Source organism: Ochlerotatus camptorhynchus, unplaced genomic scaffold (genome assembly GCF_037179485.1).
Source record: "Ochlerotatus camptorhynchus isolate MF236.1 unplaced genomic scaffold, CSIRO-AGI_Acam_v1.1 ptg000256l, whole genome shotgun sequence".
In the NCBI taxonomy this organism is placed as follows: Eukaryota; Metazoa; Arthropoda; class Insecta; order Diptera; family Culicidae; genus Ochlerotatus; species Ochlerotatus camptorhynchus.
The window spans coordinates 1414608-1432899 of record NW_027040746.1 but is presented as its reverse complement, the minus strand read 5'-3'; the positions used below and the strand labels follow the sequence as shown (position 1 = coordinate 1432899).

The window sequence follows — 18292 nt, the reverse complement described above, 5'->3', positions numbered from 1 at the left end:
TGGTTCTTAACAACCCATTATTTGTAAGGTCCACTTCCAAAAAACTATAATACTTAAGGTTAAAACTTTATCATTAAACGTTCATGTAAAGTTCCATAACCATTTCAGTTGAAGTTTAGCAGGGATTATAAACAATTTTAACCATTTTAGGTAAGGTCAATTTATGGTTCGCGCTTATGCGGGAAGCTCGAACGGAAGTTTGACTGTGTTAGCAGATTCCATCTGGCCGGTGTTAATTCAGGTGAAAAAAATGTTCATGCAAATAGTGCCCCAGACAGACATCTCTTTATTACAGCAGCACGACGAAAAACAGCAAACCGAGGTGATTTTCACGAGGTAAGAGCTATAGAAGTGGGATGAATTCCATTCTCAGGCTGTGTTCCATTTGGTGAATTTTCACTTAAATTTGACACTTCGAAAATAAATTAAGATGTTCGAAAATCCCTCTGTTGTTGATCTTCCTATTTTCGAGAAGGTGTTTGTCAAAATTTATTCATCGTCTGTCAAAAATAAGTCCGGTACAATAGCAGGTTTATTTGAAAATTTTCCATCTGTCAAATTTAAGTGAAAATTTACCAAATGGAACACAGCCTCAGTTCCGTTCCAGGTTAGCGGAATAAAAGTATAGGAGATTGACGTTAGCTTCTATTAGTGGAGACTGTGCGAGTGAATGTCCAGTACTGAGTTTAAACAAATTTTACAGGGTGGCCGTGGAACCAGTGGAATTCCATCGAATATCAGGATGCCATTTGCGGCACTATTTTACTTACGCACAGCGTTTCCATTTTGGCTATCACTCCTCTCCACACCGGTCGTTGCTATCAGAGTCATAATATAAGTTACCGTTTTCCACACCGGCAAAACAAACTTTTGACGTTTATTCAAAATAGCAACCGCCTGATGCGTTGCTACCGGGTTGCTAAATTTATGAACTCACTTTCTCTTAGAGCAACCGTACCAATGAGTAAATAAGGCACATTTACCAACCTCTACCATAACGCTACTTGCGTACCGGGGGTTGCTATTCAGGTGGGGGAAATAGCAATCCGCACCTTGGGAAGTAGTGAGTTCATAAATTTAGCAACCCGGTAGCAACGCATCAGACGGTTGCTATTTTGAATAAACGTCAAAAGTTTGTTTTGCCGGTGTGGAAAACGGTAGCTTATATTATGACTCTGATAGCAACGACCGGTGTGGAGAGGAGTGATTAAGCCTAAATGGAAACGCTTTGCGATAGTAAAATAGTGCCGCAAATGGCAACGACTGGTACGGTTGCTCTAAGAGGAAGAGGAGACAACACTGGCTTCTTACTCTTTTATCTCTATCTCTATTATCTTTATCTTACGCACTTCAAATTGGCCAATCACGAGCTGGTTCGCGTTTGACAGAAAAGTGGTTCGTTTTCTCCCCCGTATTGTCTCATCTTCCTCTTAAGTTATTCCAATCGAGTAGAAGACCTGTCAAAATGATGTCTCTTTGTAAATTCCAAGGGGGGGAGGTGGCTGTCAAATACGAACAATCGTCGCCTACCTCGCATGCCTCGCATAACTGGTTCCAAAGGTAAACAAGCCATAAGAAACCTACAGCGATTGTTTACGTTTGGAGCCAGTTTTATACAAGAATGATCAGTAGGCTGATTTGACAGCACGTCCCCCCCCCCCCCAGGTAAATTCAGGCTCTTTAACGAAAACGACATCACGTCTTCCTTCGGAAGGGAAGTAAAGCCGTTGGTCCCGGCCCATGTGTGTTGAATGAATGGGTGCGATATCCTATGCAGGTGTGGAAGCTGCCTTCCTGCACATTCGATTGCTTGGCATGGATGGCAATCGATGGCCGTCGGTGATTGGCACTAGATTGCGGAACAGTTAAATAAAGGAATGAAAAATGAAAACGACATTAATAAAAATGAAAATATGGACCAGTTAAGGCCCACGCACATTAGATCCGGATCGGACGCGTTGCGGCAAAGTGACAGCTAAATCTATTGTCTAACTGTCTAATTTACGTCAACGCAACGCAAACGGATTGATGCAATGACATTTATATAAGGTCTGGGCCAACAGGCAGCTTGCTAGTGTTAGAAGCAAAAATGTTGTAAACACTGCAGAACATCTCCGAACAGATAGAAATACGTCACTGCCAACATACTGAGAACAGATAGAAATACGTCACTGAAAACAGCTGTTTCGTGTAAAAAGATAAACATTGCAATAAAATACGAACACCACTAAACATTAATTTGCACATTTCACTAACACCAATAAGCCCTTTGGCCCAGACCTTATATAAACGTCATTGGATCTGATGTGGGTGGCCCTTTAGGTCTGTGCCAAATGTGCACAAATGGGAAAGAAAAATAAAAATAAAAATGAAGTATACACTCAGAACAAAATTTAAACTAACTACTTTAAAAATCACTCTAAATCGCTATTCGCCTGGTTGACTCATACTGCCGTTCTACGCATATCAGTCCCATGTTTCAAAAGTTGCTTTTGAGTAAATCGCGAATAATGTTTCGAATCATTTCTGCTCATTGGAAGAAATATACGTTAACATAAGTTACCGCATTGTTCACATTTAAACAGAATCAATATGTTTTAGTGAAAACTACAGAAATTACCTTCAATGAAATCAGTTAAGCCTATTTTTATACGAAAAATATTTAATGGGACTATTATGCCTAGAAATTTGCAATGAAGTAGGATATTCTACGCATGTTAGTCCCACTAGGAGCTGTTACTTTCAGTGTTGCTTTGATGGTCACGTTGCGTTTGACGTCTTTACTCTTGTGCTTGTATAGACCTTTTTGACGTTTAACCATCTTTCTCTATCTAACACACATGGATGAATGGACGGTTTGTTTTCCCACTAATCTGTTTTCCTTTTGCTCGCACTCGTTCGCTTTAAATGGTACAGTAGTGTGCGCCGATTAAACGTCAAAAAGCTCTATGAGCGTGGTTGCGTTATCTCCGAAGTTTTGGAAGATCCATCATAAAATTATACCAACAATAAATTTGTTGACATTGCGCTACTTCTATAAAACTATTAAAAGTATGGGCATTTCCAGAAACTAATGATGAATGCACTATTTAGAACATAAACTTCTTAACATCTTGTTCTACTCCTTATAGCAAGATGAACGTAGGCCTAAAGGAGATTGTGCTTAATCATTTTAAGTCCAACCATAGATTTATGGCGGCTGACATGCTGTGGACAAAAGATCAATACGTTACACGATCGTTGACCGTGGGCTTTGATGATTTCAAGAAATACTTTGGATGAGTTGACATGCACATGCAAATTTCTTCCGTACGGAATTGACCTTTATACTGCGTATTATCATATTATAAAAGGGGCTTTTCATGAAACACGTAGACACTATAGGGGGAGTGTGGGTGTGGCGAGTGTCTACGTAAGTGTCTAATAATGCATTGTTTGAAATAAGAAACTGGTGTTTTAATATGAAATCCCGGTTTTCTTAATATTTATCAACATAATATAAAACTTCCACTTCCTAAAATGATTCATACCGTTTCTTTTGATTGCATAAATCCTGTTTCAATAATTTGTGTACACAAATCGATTCTTTAATGATAGATTCAGTCAAGAAGATCTTTGTGGTAGCGGCGCCGGTGGTGTAGTGGTAAGCGTGATTACCTCTCACCCCAGCAGGCCTGGGGTCAATCCCAGTCGGCGCCGCCGGGATGTTCTGAGGCATAACATCTCTGATCACGCCTTCCTTCGGAAGGGAAGTAAAGCCGTTGGTCCCCGGTTCATGAGTTGATGGGTCGATAGGTAGGGTCCAGGTGTGGGAGCTGCCTTCCTGGCGTCGGTAGCATTGGTGCTCAGCACGGAAAACAAGATCGACGGAAAACAAATCAAGGAAAAAAAAAGATTTTTGTGGGACAATTATGCGTAGAATTTCAACATGGGACAATTAGGCTTGATATTGTTTTTTTATAAAACCCAGAACAAATTACATATATGTTTTTATATTTTCATTCCAAAGTCTACCTAAAAAAGTACTGTTTTATGATCAAAAGCGAAGAACGTCCAAAAGTAACATGGGACAGATATGCGTAGAACGGCAGCATAGCTCGGTATAAAGAGAGAGAACACAAACTAAGTATAAAAATCGTATATACGTTTCATAGTTTAAACAATAAATATGTGTGATATGTATGCATGTTGTTTATTTGGGAGAATGCATTTTAAACTTATTCTTAGTTTCTTAATCATTTTCATTTAATTTTCATTTTCATTTTATGATGTACACCGATGTGAATATTCACACCATCCATAATACACCAGGGGAGGGGAGAGGAGGGAGCAACACAGCATCTTTACCCATGGGGGTTAAAAAGTAGAAGGGTCTGTGCCTAGGAGCACAAACGGAAGCTTGACGTAGGACCGCTAGTCGACGGAATAAATGTGAAGAGCATTAAGTTCTTTTAATTGATCAAAATTTGATTTAATATCTATTATCTCAACTCTTTCCGGTTTTGAATTGTAGGCGATCCAAATTTGTTCTTTTTCAAAAAGAAAGTTGATTACGAGAATCAACAGAGTGGCCAGTGAATTTTCATTTTGAAAATCCCGGTTTTTTCCCAGTTTTCCCGGTTCAAATCTTAAAAATTCCCGGTTGTTAATATGCAACAAAAAAAAAACAAAATTTACTGATAGGATAAAAAAATGTGATTTAAGAAGATTCCCAAGATTCTGGAGCTTTGAAATTTGTGTAGAGTCTGAAACTAGAACTTTTCTTCAAAATTTGTGATTAGTAACATGCTTCGTGATGCAAGATTTGGAGAAACAATAATTAAAATGTGAAATTTTGAATTTTTTTCAAGATCACAGATTTATAAAAAAAAAAAAAACATCATATTTATGAGTCGTGGAGTCATAATTGTCACGCTCTGAGACTTGGAAGCATTTTAAGGGTAATAACAAATTACATAGCAATCTGTAGAATCTGGCGGACAAACCCTGGAATTTTTAGTAAAATTTAAAAGAATTCAAAGTGTTGATTAAAAACAAATATTGAGAAGGATTCCCACACAGTTTTCGAAGGAGAAGAGCAGATTTCCAGAATTATTCTTACATGAAATCCATAGAAATTGTTAGATGTATTTCGAAGGATTTCTTTGGAGAAGAATGCAAGTTCTTAATTAAACTGTTAGGTAATTTTAGTAGATTTAAAAAAGAATTGTGAAAATAAAAATAAAACATTGGAAAAAATTCCTACGTCGTTCTGATGAGATTTTATGGGCATCGTGAGGAACATGACAGATGAATTTTAAGAAGAATTCCAAGAGAATTATGATCGGAATTCAACTAGAAACAGAGTTCTTAAAATGTTCTGGCAATAATTTCAACCCTAGTGCGAATGATTCATCACGTAACCCAAACAAAATTGATTCCAAAAAATTTGCTGATAATTAGAAAGAAATTCTTTAAAATACTCCAAGGGGTTTATAAATTAATTTTCGAAAGATTTCTTTTGTTTTGAATAGAGTTAAAAGAAATGTTTGAAAAGATTTTTAAAGGAATCAAAGTCTCCGGATAGGCGGGAACGGGAATTATATGAAGGATTCCAATAAATTCTTAGAAGGGGTTGGAAGAAAATTCCTAAAAGAATTCAACGGTAATTATTACGCGGAGTGTTTTCTGGTTTATTTCAGAACAATTTCAAGATAATTCAGAGCAGAATTCCAAGTTAATTCTGGAATTCATCATAAGAATTTTGAACAACGAAAAATTAAAACCCCGGAAAAGAATAATTCAGTTTCGGTTTTTACAAATATTTGTTTCTAAAACTCCAGCATCTTCAATATTTTCTTTAGAGGACCATGCACTTAACATCTGAAATTGAAACGACAAAAATCAATTTGCAATATTGCTGAGTGATTAAATTCTAAAAACAATAAGACGGTATACTGAAGAAAATTATGCAACAAATAGAGCAAAACATTCATTTGCTAAAGGATCACTCTGTTTTAATGGTTTATTCTGAAATTCTGATGTAAAAATTTGTTCCTATGATATGGTTAATTTATTTTCCCGGTTCTCTTGCAGAATTCACGGGTTTTTTCCGGTTTTCCCGATTACTTTCCAAATTCACGGATATTTCCCGGTATTCCCGGTTTGCTGGCCACCCTGAATCAATCAAAATCACTTGCACCCCTGCTTCCAAGTGTGTGTGGTCGTTGGGGGCTTGTGGTTCTGAATATGGACAAACAAGCATAGATAAATTCTATTCCAACTCTTTACTGATGTAAGCTTGATGGCCCTGAAAAGGGCCGTTTTATTGAAGAGGACATCCATGGCCACTTACGCTTGGCGTGTTTAGTGTAGGTGACAGCATCATGGACCTCATTTTCCACGAACACCTTCAGCACACCTCGTAGATCAGACCGGGGATACGTCAGACACTGTGACGGCGAGCCAGACGACGGATGGTGGTTATCACGAAGAATTTGCGATGACGATTGGCACCTCCTTTGCCACGACCTACTGCTACTATTGCTCACCACGCCGTCCGAAGCGAAAATGAGCTGATACCATTTTTGCCATTTAAATGATCTTTATTTCTTGTGATTGTGTGGTTTACATGTATGAATTTTTTAAGTGACACAGTTGCGTCTTTTCAACTTTAGTACATTTGAGATTTTAATTATTATTTACAGTTCCTAGTCCTATCAGGCCTATTTTAAAGTATGACCACCTTGGTGGGATTGGTTTGATTTGAATTGGAAAAAGGAGTCTACTTATAACTACTATTTACAACTACAACTAACCTACAACTACTATGTACACCTAACCTACTATATAAAAATTGCTTATCAAAGCATGTTCTGATAAATTACATTTTTGTGCAAATTTAGTCTTAATTTCGTTAATTTTGGAATCTATTTTGGCAATGCCTGCCTCTTCATGTAAATTTGTTATTCTAGTGTCGAAAGGACGATCAAGAACCATCCTCAGCACTCTATTCTGAGCTACCTGAATTTTGTTCCTGTGAGTCTGTGCACATGATTCCCACACCGGAGCTGCGTAGAGGATCGCAGGTGCTATGATTTGTTTGTAGACGGCCAGTTTGTTCACCCTTGAGAGGCGGGATCTGCGGCAAATCAGCGGATACAGACACCTAACCAAGGCGGAACACTTGACTACGGTTTTCTCCACATGCGAGCGGAATAGAAGCTTTTCGTCAAACAACATCCCGAGATAGGTTACTTCGGCGGACCACTCAACCCTTGTGCCATCCATGATTACAGTACAAGAGGGAGCCGGTTTTAGTTTGGGTGATTGTCGATGGAGGAACATGATTGTTTGTGTTTTGGAAGCATTGATTTTGATTTTCCACGTGGTGGCATAATCAGCAAAGGCGTTAAGGCATCGTTGAAGTTTGTTCGTTATTTCGCGAGGCATCCTTCCTTTGACGGCTATTGCGGTATCATCTGCGAACAGGAAAAACACGCAACCGTCTCCAAGGGGAGGAATGTCGGAAGTGTAAATGCTGTAGAGCAAGGGGCCCAGCAGACTGCCTTGCGGGACTCCTGCAGGGATGGAAAACGTGTCTGAAAGACAACCATTCAACGATACCTTAAACGACCTTTGCTGGAGGTAGCTACGGGTGATTTTAACCAGATGTAATGGAAAGTTGAAGTTACAGAGCTTGTATACAAGCCCATTGTGCCAGACATTATCAAACGCTTTCTCAACGTCTAACAATGCCATGGCTGTGGACTTGGATACAGCTTTGTTACTTCGGATGTTATTCATCACCCGCACTAGCTGGTGATTGGTGGAGTGCCCCTTTCTGAACCCAAACTGTTCCGGAAGGAGAATGTTATTTTCCTCGACAAACTTGAGCAAACGATTGAGAATGAGTTTCTCGAACAATTTGCTCAGCGCTGAAAGGAGGCTGATTGGTCTGTAGCTTGAAGCTAGCGTTGGGTCCTTCCCGGGTTTGCGGATAGGTATGATTTTCGCTGTCTTCCAGATGCTTGGAAAGTAGTGCAGTTCCAAGCATCTGTTGAAGACAGCAGCCAGCAGAGAGTGAACCTTCATGCTGAGATTTTTCAACACTAGGTTGAATATTCCGTCAAACCCGGGGGCCTTCATGTTTTTGGTGCATTTCAGCGCTGAGCAAATCTGTTCAACTGTGATTCTATCCTCCGGAGGGATGGCACAAGGGGAGGAATCAAAGTTGAGTACGCATTGCTCAACCTGAACTTCGAGCGGACTTTGGATGTTGGAGCCAAGCAAGTGCGATTTGGCAATATGCTCACCAATCGCATTTGCTTTCTCCTGAGGGGTGATTATGAGCCGATCGTCATCATTTTCATCTTTTAGTGGCGGAATGGGTTTAGGGTGCGTCTTTAAGACCTTGGCAACTTTCCAGAATGGTCTGGAGCGGTCGTCCAGATTCTGGACAAGCCGCCCGAAACTTTCGTTCCGGAGTGAGACCATTCTGGAAGCAATCTCCTTGTTCAGATCGGCCATTTCACGTTTCATCGCTTGATCTCCAGTCCTCTGAAACTGGCGTCTACGAACATTTCTCAGGCGAATTAAGAGTTGGGTGTGGGAATCAATAGCAATAAACTTACCCCTCACAGGAACTCGTCGGATGCACGCCTCGTCAGCCACGGTTATGGCTTGGTGGAGTCCCTCCAACGCTCGGTCGATGTCCTCCACGGTGTCAAGCGGCGGGTTGTCGATGATGTGCCTGTCTACCACGCGTCCAAACTGGGCCCAGTTTACGCGATGATAGTCCTTGCGCAGGCTTGAAGCAGGAGCCACGTTGCAGCCCAGCTCAGACACCACCGGTTGGTGGTCGGAACTGAGTTCGTTCAAGGCTACCGGCTTGGACAAGCCGATATTTGTCAGGAACAGGTCTAGCGTCGATGGGTTGCCCGCCGGTGAGATAAATGTTGGCTCATCCGAAAACCAAACGGAGTACAGCCCATGCTGTGAGTGGTCGAACAGGAGACGACCGTTCTGGTTCTGCTGGTAGTTCCGCCAGGCCTCATGGCGAGCATTCAGATCTCCTCCAACTACGAAGCGGGAACCGGTACGGGTGATGGTGGACAGGTCCTTCTTGAATTTAGCCGCTAGTCCACTGCTGGCGGCACACTGTCGAGGGCAGTAGACGGCGATGAACTGGACGTATCCAGTCGACGACTCCACCTCCACACCAAGGGCCTCGATGATAGTGGTGCGGATATGGGACAGAGTGTGGTATTTTATTCCTTTCTTGACGACGACCGCAACACCACCCCCCCTGGAGCTGGTGCGATCAAGCCGGATAATGTTGTGGTCAGGCAACCAGAAGCTGTCACCGGACTTTAGATGGGTCTCGGTTAGAAGGCCCACGTCGATGCTGTGCTTGCGGAGGAAGTCGGCAAGCTCAATCTCTTTTGCTCTTACAGAGCAAGCATTCCAGGTGACGATACTTAGCGGTTTAGACGCCATACTGGATGATGAACTTACCGAGCACTTGGATCTGTTCGGGCTTATTGCGGCACTTACGAAGAGCACCGGACATGTTGACGAAGATTTCCATCAGTTCATCCGCTGAGAACAGATCGGGGTTGTTGTTTTGCGCTGTTGGTTGTCTCCAGAATCCAGGGGGGGATGGAGAGCTTTGCCAAGCAGAACCACCGGAAGTTGCTTGAGCGGAATGCACCCGCGAATTCACTTGCCTTTGCTGAGGAGCACGAAGGGGCGGGAAATCCTCCGTCCGAAATGCCGGGACTTTGTCCTTCTTGCGTCCTGGTTGGTTGTTAGTTGCCGCTTGTTTTCGGATGCGTTTGAAGTCCTCGCGTTTGGAGCACTGTCTGTCGGAACCTTGATGAGCACCACCACAGTTGGCGCATTTTAACGCCACGGCTCCATCCGCAGGGCAGTTGGAAGTGGCGTGTTCTTGAGCGCAGTTGCTACAGCGTGGCTTGATGTTGCAGTTGCGAGTGCCGTGTCCAAAGTTTAGACATCGTTGGCACTGGGTCACATCGCGATGGCCTCCACGGTATGGCTCCCATCGTACGATTATGGAGTAGATTGAGCGGATAGCCTGCAGCGCATTCAGCGTCACCGTTCCCTTCTGGAAGTGCACCAGGAAAAGACAATCCGGGTACGTCTTCACGTTTTCGTCTCGCCTCGTCATCCGAAAGACAGCGATTGGGGCCAGCTTGTACCGGTCCTTGAGTTCTTCTTCGATCGCCTTGGGATCAACATCCGGTAGACCCCTGATGACTACCTTGAAGGGCTTTTCACCGGGGATGTCGTGCGTGAAGTATTCCGCATTGGAATCCTTCAGGAATTTGACTGCGATTTCGTATTCCGCTTTCGTCCGCAGCATCACCTTAGTGCCGATCCTGCTGATCTTGTACTCAGCTGCGATGCCCAGCGATGCGAAATCGCCAATGAGCGTCTTGAGTGGCACTACCTTCACCACCAGTGGAGGAAGCTTGATTTTCGCCGCACTCGGGCCGCCAGAATTCTCGGTTTCGACGGCGTCGCCGAAATCACCGATGTCGCTGGCGTTCGTCGCGGTAACATCGTCGCGTCCGCTCGTACCATCGGACTGACCTTGGTTCTTCTTCCTCTTTTTCGTCCGCTTCACAGGGACTGGGTTGGTATTTCCAACATCGGTGGGCAGAGTAGCGTACCTATTTGAGGTAGGTACCGAGCTACCCTCACCACTGTTCTTCTTCACCGCTTGTTCACGAAGTCGGCTCCGAGAGCGCTGTCTTCCCATCACGCGATGCGACCGACACTACTGACGACGCGACGTGCAGTATATCTGCAAACGTTTGTAACAAACTATAGATTTATCGAACAACTCGACAAAGCGAGCAAAGACCGAACTATACTGCTTGACGATCAAGCAGAGAATCCAGGTACTGAGGGAGAACCTTCCAAAAAAGATGGAACGGGCGACCTTGTTGGACGCTTATATAGTCATGAGCAGTGGCATGAGAGCAGCGCTGATTTATATCTTTTCAGGTTCAAGCAGAATGATGTGCAACCAAGTGGTATTCGTTTATGATGACTGGGTTTGGGAAAAAGGCTTATTTTATGAAATCAGTGATAAAATTATCATTTGTACATTTTCAAAAGTTTAATTACAGAAAAATTGGAAAAATATTTATTTCAACAGGTTCGTAATGTAATATCCTATCGATTGGCGTATTTGGATTTTAATTTCATCCATAAATGACAAAGTTACAAGCGTTCAAAACCTAACACTCCTTCACCACACATATTTTTTGACTTGCACCCCAGTATAGTCGACAAAGACGTAGTTCTACGTCAAAAACACTGGAACTTTCGTTGGCAGCATCGAAAATCTCCACCGGAATTGACTGCAACCTGAGCTAGAACCTGCTCTATTAAGAATGCTAAAAAAAATCCAATGGATCTTTCGTTGGCAGTACCGGTAATCTTCACCGAAATCATCCGGAATCTGGTCCATCGGAAACGTCGGAAAATGTATGGAACTCGGTGTGGAACGTTTGATGTCTTCGCTTTTTATCAGTGTGATGTTTTGTCTTTTTGCGACATGTCAATATAAACACTGAAGTAAAAAGTCGCTCATCCTGACAGATGACATAATAGACATCGCTTATCTATTTAATCCTGCATTTTTTCCTTTACTATAGTTTTTCAGCCTTTGGGGTTCGTCTCTTTTAAATTTAAAGGCGTTATAAAAGAGAAACCCCAAATTACAGATTTGTATGCGGGATCCCAGATGGGGATCATCGGAAAAAAACGGAGTGGATGAGATGGCGATTCCAGTGGGAGATTTCTCATAAGGGAACCTTTCCAGCTTTCAGGACAGCAATTATGCCATATTTTACGCTGGAATCCAAAACAACATGTACCAAACTCTGTATTCGGGATTGTCCATTAATTATGTCACACTTTTAGAGGCAGTGGGGTTTAGGAAACCGTCACGAGCCACGCACAAAAAAAATTAGGTCCATACAAAAAATGTGGTAGAGGGTGTGGGGGCTGGTTGAAAATGGGCCAAATTTGTGTGACATAATGAATGGACCCTTATGGCTCGTCACGGTTTCCTAAGCCCCACTCCCCCCTAAAAGTGTGACATAAATAATGGACGATCCGTAATACAGAGTTTGGTACATGTTGTTTTGGATTGCAGCGTAAAATACGGCATAATTGCTGTCCTGAAAGCTGGAAAGGTTCCTCAACAAATTAATAAACCCCTTTTCCATTATCGTAATTCAGTTTCTGTTGTCCTACATATGTGTTTTAAACCTAATCTAAATTCCAATCGTGTTCTTGGCTGCTGGAAAAGTTTAAGTAATGTGGTTGAGGTGGTTCAAATGTTGTGATACAAGCCGGCGTCTTTAATGAAACATAGGAGAGCGGCTTCCATGGAGGGATTATCCCGGATACTACTTGGCATTCCATATAGGTTCCGGATGCCCTGAAAGCAGGAACAGTTGATCACTATGTTGTCGTCCGTCATTTTGACTCCACAAGTGTCACATTTCTTCCGGAATATGGGTGCTCTTGCCGTGTAATATGTGACTTTTGTGTGACCGGAACGCAAACGGGACAGGACACGTTGGTCCCGCCAGCTTGAAATATCTGTCCATCTTGTTGTTTCCCTTTTAAGCTTGCAAATAAATGGCTCTGTTCTGGAAGCCCACTCGCTAACCTAAGCTTCGCGAAGTATCGATTTAGTCCATTTTTTGGCGTCCATACCGGAGACGCTCGTTGAAATCATGCAAGCTCTACGGCCGGTGGCAGCGAAGTGATTCGCTTCGATGTTTCCCCTGATCCAGGGAATCCAGAGATCCAGAGGAAGATGGTATTGTGTGGGTTGACTTTCAATCCCCTGGATCCACGGATGACGTGTTACCGGTGATTTCAATGCTGCGATAACACTGGCGGAGTCAATTAATATACATAGCGTTAGCATGAATAATTTCACTGTAAATGCGTTTGCCTAAATTAATAAATCAAAAAAAAAAGAATATGAATCTAGTGAAACATAAAACCGACTCATGGGATTTGGACAACGTTATAAAAAATAAAAACACATGCACTGCAACCACAAAGCCGACCTCCCGTCGACTGCCATAAAACCCACATAAAGCTAAAACACACAAGCCGTCGTAAAACGCACATCGCAAAACACCCATGCCTACTACAACCGAGCTTCGGGAAAACAGAACGAAAGCTTCAGATCACAGAACAAACGAAAAATGTGACACACATACTTTCCAGCTTCTTCCACGACCGTGGCCAACATAAATTCTGTTGATTTATCGTTCACAATCACATGACAGTCATCAATGTCAGGGGACCTGTGAAGGATCACACAAAAATCGGAGGCAAGGAGGAAAAGGAGAAATGAATTATCAGCATCAAAAGTGCGGAAAGCATTGTCGGTCCAAATGATATGATATGATGATGGTGGTATTGGTGGTGGTGGTGGTGGTGGTGCGGTGTGGAACCACGGAAACTGTCCGATGGGATTTGGTGACGATTCTGCGAGTGACATCAGTTGGGGCGTGTGTTTGTGTGATTTGCTAGTTTTGTTTGCTTATGGTGCTTGATATTTCCTTAGAGGATGGGTCATTCCTCGTCGAATAGCACAACATCTAAAGGAAATCTCACCCAACAAAGCAATGATTAATGTGCGAGTTGGCGTGGAATGCCCGACACGTGGTTCGTGTACGATTCCACAGAGTTGGGTCAGTGTTAATTTGTGTACAGTTGATCCACCTGCGGTGACTTGGCTTTGTTTACTGGAAGCTTACACTCATCGGAACTTGGGTATCATTGTTTCTTGGATAAACGAGTAAACGACAAAATACAGCAGATGAAAGCGTGGATCACGGGTGAGATCGAAACAAGGAGCTTGTGTTTGGTGTACCATTTGCCCATAAGTCATGCAGACATTTCTTTTGGATTATTGCAGTGAAATTCCATCATATGTAAGTGTGTACGAATTCGGTTCATTTTGGTGTATAACATGTATAGCATATTTTTTCTGTTTTATGGATGATGTGTGAATCGGCTGTGGCATCAATTTGTCTTTCTAAGCTTACCCCGCATTGTCGTCGTCCTCTTCGTTTGAACCGGACGCCGTGTTGGTGGGCGCCTCGTCTGGCAGGACCTTACAGGAACCGGCACTCTTGGTGCTGCCGTCCAGCTGCGTCTCCGTGGCCACCTTCGTTTGAGCAATGTTCTCTATCAGACTACCGCCGGCGGTGATCTCCGATATGTGGGGCTTGCGGGCTGCACGTTGCTTTTTCGCTCGCTTTCGTAGGGCCTGTTGGAGGGGGGTGAAAGTGCAAAACATGAAAAGTCAATTAGTAAAATTGACTAGATTTCATTTTGGAACCGTCTTATGATAATTATTATACTTTGGATTTGTTATTCAGTACACTAAGTGAGCATACCTGGGCTACTTCGAATGATGGTATAGAATATCCGGTCACAAATTTGTTTTTCGGAAAATTTTTAATTATTTTGACTTGCCTCACACCCTATGGGGCAAATCGCAGTGAGTACAGCGGGCAAGCTTAAATGGTGAACGTCGTATTCTCGAAACAAACATCAGTTCAATTATTTGAAGATCAGCCCAAAAGAAGCGGTGAGTGCCCGTAAAATAATGAATAGTGTAAAAAACAACATTTTATGTCCAAATCATGGTCTACAGAACCCTCAAAAAACCCAAATTGTTACTTGGGCTAGGTGCTCCAGTTACTACAGTAACTTACCAGCCTAAAATATTACGATATATATCTAAGTGTTTTTACATTGATCCTGCCTTGGAAATTCAGTACAGACAAACATACGTTACTCTTTGAAAAAGTTTTTCTTGAAAACATAGTATCTCAAAACATACACAGTTCGAAAAAGTAGTGTAAATTTCTGTCACTATGATGCACATAAATGGAGCGTCACATACCATACAAATTCACATTACAGATCGTGTAAACTTATGAGTCATTTCATAAAAATTCTAAATATTGTATGCAACCATCCATCTTTGTAAGCAATATTTCTTGCAAGTTGCTAGTTTACGTAAAAAGGAAGTTTACATGCTTCAATTTTGCATGCATGGATATTTACATCACCATTAAAATTCATATTTGTTTGGTGTGTAGGACCTCAGTAACGACATCTCTCGGGCTTCCCGCGGAAAACAAGCTTGCTCGCTAACTCGCAAACAATATTGCATAAAAGTTCTATAGAATGTATAGAAACTTAATAGTGATCCGATGCCAGCGCTGCGTTGAGTAGTCCGCGAAGCTTATAATATTCAAATAAATCGTTAAATGCGTAAACGAAGATACACATTGAAGTGTTACGTCTGTTTGTCTGTGATGCCAGCACTGTAAACTAAAACTAAATCTTATCTAAATATAAAGAGAATTAATTGTTGCAATTGAGGTACTAAAGTCTCAACGTTCGAAATTCTATGTACCTCGGTAGTATCACAGACAAACAAACATAACTCATAAAAGACAATTCATCAAAAAATATCGTCAATCGTATTTTGCATGCACACTAGCATCCTCTATCCACATTCCCAAGCATTGATGTGCAACCGGAGTATCCTTTTTTTCTCCAATTGCTTTTCCCTCGTCCTGTCAACACGTCAGCTGTGTTGAACAAAAAGAAAACAGATGCAAGTCATTGATGTCGGTTCTGCCAAATTTTACGTAGATCTATGATAAAATTGATTGTATTTCGCAGAAATACGGATCCGTATGAGATATTCACAAAAAAGCAGTATTTTTTAGGGATTTATTTTGCTTGTTTAGTGTGATTTTTCTTTTGTTGGAAAAAGTTTTTAAACGTGGTAATGAATCACTAATTTGTGCCCTTTCTACCACCGCTCATCATTTTAATATGTACACAGCAAACAAATATAATTTGTATCAATCAATGCTGTGATGATGTATTGTAACTGATAATGCCTTGTTCTGACTATAATGTTATAACATGTTACAAACGTGTTGTTTGAGACTGAACCACCCACTTGGGGCATGAAGTAGTTCGCCTCCTCGTGGTGTGCCCTGGAAACGTTAATTATCGAACCCAAGGGAGAGATATTGCGGCTAAACGAACTACAGCAGAGTAAGGACGCTGGAGCCCCATCCAGCTCGTCCCAGGAGGTTGATAAGCCCTGCACAAACCCTCGTTGTGCAAAGGCAGGAGTGACACGTCACATCTGTCCTGTGCTGCCGTGGACAGTTGGCTGGCTATCACGTCTGCTCTAGAACTCAGGCGAACAAATAACAGCGAACAATAAGAGGATGGCCCTGCACAGCTGCTCACTGTGCAGTAGCGAGTGTCACGTCCGTCTGCTGGGACCGATAGTACCCGAGAGAGTGCAACTGTTCGAATCACCGATTGTCGCCGACCGTAGGTAGACTTCTGCACAGCGCGCGAGGGAGATTTGGGCTAGGCGACCATAGGTCAAGCGATGACCAGATCGGGAGACGGGAGACGGGAGATCAGTTGATTTCCGTCACCGTATAGTGTAAGTTAAGGCTTAATCACCCGATTTAACCCGGCACTCCCGGCTACGAGCAGGATACTTCACCCAAAGACGTATGGATTTTGGGCGTTAACGATAGAAAAGAGAAAGAAAGATAATGCAATTTAAAACGTCTATTGACTAATCTGACCTTCTCTTTCTCCTCGCTGATTCTCGGTGACACACGGTGGGGCCCTTCGATGACGGCGGCGGCGGTTGTTGTTCACGTCGGCTCACCTTTGCAAATCACTTGCCTTGAACATGGATTCTGCCAAACAACCAGTGTGACAGTTCAGTAGGCAAGAACGAGAAAGCGAAAGTTTGGGGCTCCAGAGATGATTATAGACCTTTTTGACGTTTAATTGTCTTTCTCTATTTAGAACGGACGGTTTGTTTTCCCACTAATCTGTTTCCCTCTTGCTCGCGCTCATTCGATTTAAATGGTGCAGTTTGACGAGAGGTTCAAATACGTTGAGCTGGTGGATACATTTGCTGTTGCAACGCTCCTCGACCCCCGTTTCAAGAGACTGTGCCTGGAGTCTTCAGCTCACGCTCGGGCAGTTAAAATAGTGTCTAAGCAAATCTATAGCACCGAAAGAGTATACGATGATATGAACAAATCTTTCTTGCATCAGCCTGTTTTCCCATGTTCTGTCGATACTTTTCAAGCATAAGAGAAAATCCGTAGTGAATATCCCCATTGCTCAAATAGTAACAAGTGTTTCGTCAGAGAGGCTATTCTCTAAAACTGATGAAACTACACATAATAGATATCGGCTGAATGCTAAACGCATGGCTCAATTAGTTTTCTTGCGCCTTCTTGGATGACTTTTGGGATCTCTGAATTGAGTACTTTTACACTCCGACCATCTAATCGTTTTGTTTCATGTATTAATCTTTTGTTTTTTAAATCGTTCATTTAATACCAATAAAACAAATATTATAACCTGTTAAATCACTCACCTAATAGAGTATCCTGAGCAAAACTTCCACATGACAAATAAAATTAAAAATAGTCATTTACTATTTACTACTTTCGCATGATATATGTATGTTAAACTCACAACTTTTACTGCGTACGTATTACACAATTTATTTCTAAATTATATCAATCATCACACTAAATGACTATTACAAGTGAAATGCCATAACTAGATAGCTTATGTATCGTAATATCAACTTTATACTTGGCGTTAATTTGCACCAACTTTCCTATGATCCGTTATATTTGAAACATTTCTGTGCCATTTTGAAAAATATATCGATTCAAAATGATTAATTAAATCGGTGAATCGATTATTTTCAAAAAAAAAAACATCGATTCACTAAGATTGATTCTTGCCTCAAGATCGCCCAATGCTACTCCAGAAACGGTCTGTGCTGAGCGTTTTCTCCTGGCTACACTTCTAGCTGCCTAGCAGCGGTCCTTGGCGTTTAGCGGGGGGATGAGCGAGGCTTCTTTATCGGAACCCCCCGGCGACGATGGTGACGAATCATCGAATCAAATACTCGCCGTAGATGATCCCGGTAGTCACCGCAGTGGATACCCAGGTGAACACTTTTTCGGTTCCGGCTGCTTGGACTCTCCTTGGCTCCTAACTGCGGTGGCGAGAATGGCTCTACTGGCTGAGCCACCGCAGTGAGACCGGCGGGTGTTTGGAGATCCTTGGTGGTTAGCCGGGAAGTGAAAGACGCTTAGCTTCCCTTGGCTTCGATCCGACACCCTTCACTTGTGTCCAGTTCATGAACCACGGCACT

The 18292-nt window shown here is 42.3% G+C and overlaps 1 protein-coding gene across 1 annotated transcript in view; it reads right to left on the bottom strand.

Moving 5' to 3' along the window:
* Positions 1 to 13183: 13183 nt before the first annotated feature.
* The window catches only part of LOC135705016 (dopamine D2-like receptor), a 191067-nt gene continuing 185958 nt past the window's right edge, over positions 13184 to 18292 (bottom strand). Inside the window, exons 4-5 of the mRNA XM_065226566.1 lie at positions 14091 to 14314; positions 13184 to 13343 (exon numbers count right to left, since the gene is read on the bottom strand). Of these exons, the coding sequence (XP_065082638.1) occupies positions 13184 to 13343; positions 14091 to 14314 (384 nt within the window). The remainder of the gene's footprint in view (positions 13344 to 14090; positions 14315 to 18292) is intronic.